Source organism: Sinocyclocheilus anshuiensis, unplaced genomic scaffold (assembly GCF_001515605.1).
Source record: "Sinocyclocheilus anshuiensis isolate Anshui unplaced genomic scaffold, SAMN03320099.WGS_v1.1 scaffold776, whole genome shotgun sequence".
Taxonomy (NCBI): Eukaryota; Metazoa; Chordata; class Actinopteri; order Cypriniformes; family Cyprinidae; genus Sinocyclocheilus; species Sinocyclocheilus anshuiensis.
The window spans coordinates 1,062,434-1,072,255 of record NW_015555808.1 but is presented as its reverse complement, the minus strand read 5'-3'; the positions used below and the strand labels follow the sequence as shown (position 1 = coordinate 1,072,255).

General features: G+C 34.5%; 1 protein-coding gene across 4 annotated transcripts in view; it reads left to right on the top strand.

The window, feature by feature from the left end:
- LOC107675096 (dnaJ homolog subfamily C member 5-like) overlaps nucleotides 1-9,822 on the top strand; it is a 15,269-nt gene that overhangs the window by 3,223 nt on the left and 2,224 nt on the right. Inside the window, exons 2-6 of one of the 4 annotated variants that reach the window (XM_016469312.1) lie at nucleotides 1,387-1,520; nucleotides 2,251-2,464; nucleotides 2,957-3,116; nucleotides 5,437-5,525; nucleotides 8,272-8,310. In XM_016469312.1, coding sequence (XP_016324798.1) covers nucleotides 1,396-1,520; nucleotides 2,251-2,464; nucleotides 2,957-3,116; nucleotides 5,437-5,522 — 585 coding nt within the window. In that variant the 5' untranslated portion in view covers nucleotides 1,387-1,395 and the 3' untranslated portion in view covers nucleotides 5,523-5,525; nucleotides 8,272-8,310. The remainder of the gene's footprint in view (nucleotides 1-1,386; nucleotides 1,521-2,250; nucleotides 2,465-2,956; nucleotides 3,117-5,436; nucleotides 5,526-8,271; nucleotides 8,311-9,822) is intronic. The other 3 variants (XM_016469314.1, XM_016469313.1, XM_016469311.1) reach the window with 3 other exon arrangements.

The window sequence follows — 9,822 nt, the reverse complement described above, 5'->3', positions numbered from 1 at the left end:
TTCCGGTACGAGACTCGAACCCGCAACCTTTGGGTTACGAGTCCGACTCTCTAACCATTAGGTCACGACTTCCCCAATCATGTCAGACTGCTTCATTTTAGGAGCATTACAAGGCCAGTTGTCATCATCTGGAAGAAAATGTGCGATTAGTGTGCATTCTCATTAGACAAGGCACAGCCGCTAGATTCATCTGAAATGAATTGACTGTAGAGTTAAGCCTGGGATAAGCTTACAGCTTGATGAACAGACGCTCATCTGAAGCTTGCACAGCTGCAGTCTGATACGGGTGATTGTTTGGCTTTCTAGTGTACTGCGTTCTTTGATGAAGATGCGAATCTGTCTTATGATTGTTTTAGCAGCCTGTGATACCGCTGGCTGTGTGATCATCTGTTAACTGCCTCCAACCTTTTCTCGAATGAATGAATTGAATTATTTCAAGCTTCAAAAGTCACTTTGGCTTATGGGTTTGGGACATGTACAGACTGGAATAGTGCAACAGTAGGGTTTTTGATGTAAAAAATCCCTTTATTCAGTAAGCATTTGTAATGATGTATAATTGATTTCTGTGTCACAATTTGTCTTCAGTGTCAAATGATCCTTTAGAGATCATTCTGATATGCTGAAAGAAACTTATTTCTTACTTATTATTGTCAATGTTGAAAACAGTTGTGCTGCCTAATATCTTTGTGGTAACCATACTAAAACATTTTTTCAGGATTCTTTAATGAATAGAAAGTTAAAAAGAACAGCATTTTGTTTAAATAGAAATCTTTTGTAACATTTTAAGTGTCAAAGGTTAAGGAATGTATGCCAGTTTAAACTTGAGGATCATTAATTACACAATAATGGTGATGTGGTTCAGCAGGTATGTCCCAGAAAGATCCACGTTCAGTTGACCCTCTAGTATTTAAACCACTTAAAATAGGCTTTAATGATCAGGGAAGGTGTCATGTGTATGCAAGCATCTAATAGCCTTTGTCAACATGGAGTTGTAATCTGTGAGATCAGCAAAACATAATCATCTTAAGCCAAGGCATTGAAAATGGGGAAGCTGTTGCTTTGCCCACCATTGCATCCTGTGATTATGAGAGGAAACGACTCATAAAAGTTTTCTCTGTAGTGTTTAACATTTTCTGATGGATAAGCATCTGAAAACTGCACCTGTTTTTTCAACATTAACACAGGATTTAGCTTCGCCACACCTTGTGTTCGCACAGTGTGTTGTTAAAACAGAGCTGAGTGCTTTCTGCTTGCTTTGGCTGTGTACATTTATTCTATATGTCAATAATGTGATGCTGAGTTCTTTGAAGAGCAGCTCCCATTCGACACAATGATTTTTTTTAAATATGCAAATGCATAATTCGGTCTCTTTTTCCTATTCTTCAGCATTGAATCATGGCAGATGCCAAGCCACCCTCTGACAGGCCTCAGAGGAAGATGTCCACTACAGGGGACAGTTTATACAAGGTGCTGGGATTGGAGAAAGGGGCCACAGCAGAGGACATTAAAAGAGCCTACAGGTACACTAAATGCTGTCACGTTAACTTGCAGTTATTCAGGTTTCTTTAGAAATAGTGGATGAAAAATATTTTAAACCCGTTTATAAAAACTCACCAGTGTTGCTGTCATACTGCCATTTATTGCACTATGTATGAGAATTATTGCACTATAATCTCTAAATTTACCATTTATTTTAGCATATCAATATTATAATTTTTTTTTTTCAGTTTTTATTACAGTATGCTAATTTAATACAAGTGATTTAAAAATAATATATGCCATTTTTAAATAAATGCTTTTTTATTTAATATTTGTTCTTATTTTATGTAAAAAGTAAACATCAATTGAAATTACATTTAACAAAAGTTGTTTATAAATATTTATGAATACATTTTTTGAACATGTTTTATGTTCAGCATTGTATCATTATTATTTCTAAATCCAAACAAAGACTTCTCTTTGCTTTAAAGCGATAAGCGTTTGCCTTGATTCTGACAAAACTTTTTTCATTATGTGGATATGAGATGATTAATCAAATTTTGATTTTGTATACCATAGTTCTGCAAAATATAAAAAAAAGCATATTTCATAATTTTTTTTTTTCTCAAATTTTTGTGTATTTTGCCGAACCATGATATACAAAATCAAAGTTTGATCAATTGTTTGATTCATCATTTCAAGAGAGTTGTATGTTCTGCACAAATCATTTCTGCACAAGATACAGGACTCACAACATTCTTTGTTTTACAGAAAACTGGCTCTGAAATACCATCCAGACAAGAATCCAGACAACCCTGAAGCTGCAGAAAAGTTCAAAGAAATCAACAATGCCAACTCAATCCTCGCTGATGAGACCAAGCGCAAGATCTACGATGAATACGGTTCCATGGGACTCTACGTGTCCGAGCAGTTTGGAGAAGAGAGTGTCAAATACTACTTCCTCATGTCAAAGTGGTGGTTCAAGGTGAGAGCTCATTTCACTAAAAACAGAGCTTTTATTTACTGTTGCATAAAAAAAAGCTGTTACCGATTGTCTCAGTGTGTTGACCTAAACTGACATTCTGAAGGGATGTTAACTTACCCAGAGAGTCCGTTTTGATTAAATAAGGAATTACATAGTTTAGCTTGGCGTGAAGTTTGCCTTTTGTGAAGTATTATTGGAAAGGCAATCAAAAATAAACAGTGTTTAGTACTATAGGCACTTGGTGGACTTGGTGAACAGACATTATTTAGCGAGCTTTGTTGTCTTTGAGGTGCTACATTTGAATTTTATTTTACAGATGATAGTGGCTTTTGATCCACACGTGAAAATGTTCTCAAATAAGCTCAACTGACTGGCTAGAACTGACTAGTAGCTGGATGTAGCGTCTTGCAAACTTCACCCATTGCTGTGGCATTAAACATGTGCTTTTCTGAGAGAGACGTCTCTGATCTGAGGTCTGTGTCTTTGCCGCAGGCTATGGTGATGTGCTGTGCCGTTTTCTCCTGTTGCTGCTGCTGTTGCTGCTGCTGTTTCTGCTGTGGAAAGTGCAAACCACCAGGGGAGGACGAGAACTACCAGTACGTGGACCCAGAAGACCTGGAGGCCCAGATCAAAGCGGAGCAGGATGGTGGAGGTGAGCCTTGAGTTGGTTGGGAAGGGGTGTGTGTCTGACTCTAGTAACAATCTTCTTTTAGATAGTTGACTGGTAACGTATTGCTTATGGTTTGTTGATGTCACGAGTTGTTCAAAAGACTTTTGAACTCAGGAATTGCCGGATTGAATTGCTCTGATGAATGAATTCAATTAATCTGTTGTATCAAATGAACTGATCTGTATCTGAATTGTAGAACTGCAAGTTATTACTTTCAGATATTTGTGCTTTGTGTTATTATTTATGTACACTACCAGTTAGGGCTGCACGATTAATCGCATGTGATATTTAACGCGCATCTTGTCAGAAAGCCGGTTCTGTAATCAGCGGTAAATCTCCGCTCGTCAGTGAACAACGGCTCTGTGTAGTTAATGCTGCTCAATGTGAAAGCCCGCAGGTGATGGAGATTTACCGCTGATTACAGAACCGGCTTTACTGATAAGATGCGCGTTAAATATCGCATGCGATTAATCGTGCAGCCCTACTACCAGTCAAAAGTGAAAGATGAAGTCATGCTCACCAAGGCTGCATTTATTTGGTAATAAATAAAGTAAAAATAATATTTTGAAATAATAAAATTTAAAACAACTTTTCTCTTTTTTAATATATTTTTAAAATGTATTATTTATTTATTTGATGGCATAGCTGAATTTTCAGTAGCCATTACTCCAGTCTTCAGCGTCACATGATCTTTCAGAAATCGTTTTAATGTGCTGATTTGATGCTCAAAAAACATTTCTTACTGTTATCCCAGTTGGAAGTTGTGCTGCCTAATATTTTTGCATTTATTTGAAAAGTCTTTTGTAAAATTATGAATGTCTTTAAGAACACTTATGATCAATATAATGCATCATTGCTAAATAAAAGTATTTTATGTATCTGACCCCAAACATTTGAACGGTAGTGGATAATTTAACCTTTTTAAATATATAAAACTCTCAGGCAGACATCATTGAAAGTAGCAACTTGCAGTTATTTAGTTAAAATAAATACACTGAATTCATTTAATATCTAGCACTGCTGGCCATATAACATCTTTATTTTACAAGGGGAGACTAGCTAGGCTTTGCTAAACTCAATGCTAAAGCCTCAGCCGCAGTTGAGACGTTGTCTTATCTCTGCTGTCTCAGTAGAGACACGTGATGTTGCTCAGGTGGCATGAACAGCAGGAACAAATTGAACAGATCAAGCAAAAACACTAAACATGCAGCTATTTATAACTCTGATTCTGTATATATAGATGTCATTGCTTTAGTTGGGTCGACCCTCTGAGGTTGTTTATTATATTTGCTCATACTTGAGGTTAGGGATTTCAACATCATAAATTTAAAAAACAAATAACAAGTGTGATTGTTTCTGATGGTAAAAATGTGCTTTTCTCATACTCTGTCTCAAGTCCTTTAATTATGAGATAAATATCACCGAGGACATGTTTTGTAGTCTAAAAGAAGATGGATTGCCTCAGATTCATATCAAAATGAATATTCAGAATCACCTATCATCTTAAAATGTTGCACAGCATTTTATATTAATAGTCCAGGTCTGTATTCTGGACTAATCTAGTGTTTGAAATGACTTGAAGGTATATGCAGTTTAACTTCATGTTTAATACTGAAATGAATGATGTGTCAGATGAGACGGGACTCATTTCACTTGTCTGTCCTTGGCCATTTCCCTCAGGCATTTTGAGTGTTCAAGAGATGTATGTATCAGTCATCAAGGACATTGGGTATTGAGCATCTCTTGTCTTCCTGATGTTAATATAGATTTTCTATTATTTATGGAGTGCAAGCACAAGGAGTTTGGTCAGTTTTGTTGCGTCTAAATTTAGCCCTGGCAAATGTATGACTGTCAAGTTGAGTAGACAAGAAATACTGGCACGTTACAGGTTTTGAGCCTATAATATTCACAAAACCATTTGAATGTTTTTGTTTAGGATTTTGTTTTATTTACATATCCTGATATTCTTAAAGATGCTGCTAACTTTGAAAAAGTTGTATTTGTATTTGAAAGTGTCTTATATATTTGTGAATATATAAATATACAGTGTTTTATATTTATGAATATTTTGACAAAATATAGCCTTTGTGCAAATGTTTATACATAAAGTAAATTATACAGATATTGACCTTAATGTGTAGTAAGTGCAAACTAAGTTAATGTAAATTATGTTTACATGATTGAAGCTCAATTTTAAAGGTATAAACCAATTTTTTGGCCATCCTAACAGCTGTGAAAGAATACAATGAAATCCTTCATGTGACCTGTAATATAAGATAATGGTTTCCCTTTTATTCGACAGGTGAAACAATAATTATTGTCCAGCCTATACCTATACCTAGTCCTGGTTCAGAAATCTGCAGTGAAACTATACCGGATACAAAATGACTCGTAAGACTCTGAATGTTCATTGACAGCATGAGTCACTCCATTGTGATTGTCTACCTGCACAAGCCTGTGTTTGTCTGTGATTCACAGCATTGTCTATAGCCCCTAAATGACGTTTGAGTTACAGTTCTTGTCACCCAACATCTATGATTCCACATATCGATTCGGACAGGACTAACATTACAGAGGTGGGAGGGTCTGTTTTGTATGTCTGGGCCTTGCAGTGATCACATGCTCTGAATGTGTGCATTGCTTATAGTCATGCGGATTGATTACCATTAGTATAACCACAGTTTTACTGCAAATACCATGGTTAAGTTATATTTAGTATAGTTAATTACCATTTATTTTAGCATATCAATATTATATTATTTTTCAGTTTTTATTACAGTATGCTAATTTAATACAAGTGATTTAAAAATAATATAAAAATTTTTTATTTAATATTTGTTCTTATTTTATGTAAAAATTAAAAATCAATTGAAATGACATTTAACAAAAATTGTTTATAAATATTTATAATTTTTTGAACATGTTAATTTGTGGACCATGGTTAATTTGTGGTTACCTTGGTTCAACTATAAAAATGTATGGTCCCACTTTATATTAAGTGGCCTTAACTACTATGTACTTACATCAAAAAATAAGTACAATGTACTTATTGTGTTCATATTGTGTTACAAAACACTTTTGCTGCTATTGAGTTGGGAAACGGGTAAGGTTAGGGACCGGTTTGGTGGTATGGGTAGGTTTAAGGGTGGGTTAAGGTGTAAGGGATGGGTCAACAGTGTAATTACAGAAATTAATTACAGATGTAATTACATGCAGGTATTTTTAAAATATAAGTACAATGTAAAAAGATGTATGTACACAATAAGTGCATTGTACCAAATGATTAATTTAAATGTAAGTTAAGGCCACTTAATATAAAGTGGGACCAAATTTATTTATTTGTAGTAAAACAACTATTAATTTCCGTAAAGGTACATATGTAATAAAACATTATGTAATTGAGTGCAGAAATGAAAGTGAGTAATCTTACCTGACATTGATATTATAGTAGCAAGTCTTAACAATTTGGCTTTTGATTTTATTATTTTTTTAGTTGTTTGCCGCGAATCAAACACATGCGCACAGTAGTAAGAGCATCTACGGTTCTTCACTTTGTCCAAAACATTATTGTCGGCAATCACAGACATTTGCATTCGGATGGGATTAGATTTCTCAGAGGACCACTGAGTTTGCCGGAAAAACAGTAGGTAATTTTCTCTGGAATTATTACAGAGGTTGTGTGAGAGAAATACAGATATGGCCGAATAGGGCTTTTCACTAACATTTGGATTGCTGTGCAGCGTTTGCGATTTGTGTTTGCTCTAACAAAGACTTTGAGTTAGTCATTGGATCTGATTTTCAGACTTTTATTAAGACCCAGCCTCTTGGCAACCTCACTGAGGCTTATTAAACGGTGCTAGTACCTTCTCGGCTCATTAAGTAGATAAAATGTTTTCCTTATTAAGGAAAGACTATGCAATGAACTGAAACCCAAAGCCAGTGACCTGCATTACAGATCTTGAGATCTCGAGTTGTGTTTGCTTTACTAGGCCCGTGCATGAACTAATGCTTTGCATGTGCGTGCTGTGGATGTCCATGTTTTGCATGTTGTCAGGCCAAGCCTTTTTCTGCCAAGTACTTTGAACCTCCTGTAGGTTTTAGAATTTGTTGACCAGGAGGTGGAAAGACACCATCTGACCGTTTAATTTATGATTGAGCCAGACCACACAGTTGAGAAGTTAATAACTTTATAATATGTAATATATCAACAATAATAAAAGAATAATTGTCAGTATTTATTATTAAAAATATAATTGTAAAATTGCATTTATGTAAAGACTTTTACATTGTTACAAAATTTATCAAGCAGCACAACCGTTTTCTACTTTGATAATAATATTGATAAGAAGAAATGTTTCTTGAGCATCAGATCAGCATATTAGAATAATTTATGTAGGATCGTGGCGCTGAAGACTGAAGTAATGGCTACAATTTTGAATGGTAGTGTATATTATATATGAAATAATAAAAAACAAATGCATGTATAATATTGTTTAATGACATATTTAGTATTAGCCTTACAGTGCAGTTTTAATTAGATCTTTATTTAGAATATTTAGAGAATTTAGTCTCATTAAAGAACAATCTACCAAGCTACACAAGGTAAAAACATTGTTACTTTTGTTATATTTATTATTATACACACACACACACACACACACAAAACAACAATTCTTATTATTATTATCCAGCAATAAAACCACTCACTATGTTAGAGGATGTTAGAAGGCTAGTGAGTGCGAGGATGAGTCAGCAGGAAATGGGATTTCTGTTGAGAAGGGTGCATCAGCATGAAGCAAAGCTGTCAAAGCAGGTGCATCTCATCGATAGAAATGCAGTCAACATGAGCTGTCTCATACAGAGGCATCACTGGCCTGTCACACAGCCATCTGTTCAACAAAATCAACTTTATCTCACCTCAAACCTCTATTTTACCATCCCACTTCTGTTTCGTGTCACACTTTTTCTTTACCTCTCCATTATTTAAAAATAAATATATATATATATATATATATATATAAATAAATAAATAAAAGAGGGCTTTTTCATTTTAGTGTAATGCTAGAATGTAAAGAATAAATGCATTTAAGAAATCCTCTATTTTCATTCTTTGCTACACATGTATGCTGTCTGTTAGTGGGGCGGTGATTTGGAAGAGCTGCATCAGGGAAGGGAGGTTTGTTTCTTAGTGCAGAGCTATGACCACCTTTGGCCATATTCCAAGGAAACAACATCTGATATGCTTCATAGAGAACAGTGTAGACCTAGGGGTGTAACGGTACACGTATTGGTATCGAAAATGTTTGGTACGGGTCTTTTGGTTCGGTACGCATTTTTACCGAACAAATACTGCGTTGTTTTAACCACTTCACGAGTGGAACTTCATTTGAAACTTCCAGTTTTATATTGTTACTTTTGATAAGAATCAGTCTCATCATTCAAATTATGTCCATTTTATTCAGGAAATTCAAACAATAAATCCCGTTTTGATGCTATTTGATGTGGTGTGACAGATCACATATAAACACCTCAGTACAAGTGGGAGCGCGAGTCAGCGCTATCATCCCTTCCTCTTTACTACTAGTTTTAAAGCGAAATAAACATGAATGAACATCTCGTGACTCATGTAAACACGTCAATAAAATAGCTTGTAAACAAAACGTCACATAGCATTTCATTGCATCAGGAAGTCATCAGTGTCCACAGCTCGGTAGTTCGCTATAAATGAAGTCTGGAGAAATATAATTAGACTTTATAATCATTACATTTTACTTTACCTGTTAGTGATGTCTTAATTATTTAATGTATGTTTAAATAAATCTGTTATGAGAGCCACTGTGAATTAATATATTTCAACAACAAATAGAATTTATACAATTTAGAAGTTAATTTAAAAACTGCATTATGTGCAATTTACATGTTTGCATACATTTTTTTTAAGTTGAGTGTTGATTGTTATGTTTAAAAATAAATAGTAATTAAATTTTAAGTTGTTAATTGTAACCTTATAGTAACTTAAAGGGCTCCCTATAGTTTAGAGCATAAGCTGAGGTAGATTTTGATCCCTAAGAAAATTTTAATTGTAGTTGAATTTATTTTAAGAAAGAGCAATTTATTCAGTAAACCACTGATAAAAAAAAAATAAAAAATTTGTTTAGTTTTCCCCCCTGCTGTACCGAACCGTGACATCAAAACCGAGGTACGTACCGAAACGTCATGTTTGTGTACCGTTACACCCCTAGTGTGTATATTTCCTGCTATGAAATTCCACATATCCCTCAGACAATCAAAACCTACTGGCAGTGCGTCTCCAGTAAAATTGCATGTTCTGTACTTTTGGCTATCTAATCCTCAAAAGTGATGGCTTCATGCAAATGAAAGGCAAATAGAGTCTGTGTTTATCTGCATAAACGCATGCCGCAACTTAATTCACTTCAACTTTATAGTGCTAGTAGACCGATATGTCGGCTGATATTTGACCATTTTGAGATTATTGACCACTTGGATGTTGAACAGAAATTGTAGTTCTCTCTTGTGGTTTTAAAAAGTACCTACAGTCATGCCAACAGATAATGCAAATTTTCTTTTTTTAAATAAAGTTTGTAAATTATATTATTAGGAGACTAAAATATAATATATAAAGCTAAAATATAATATATAAAGCTACATATTTAAAAAAAGTATATAT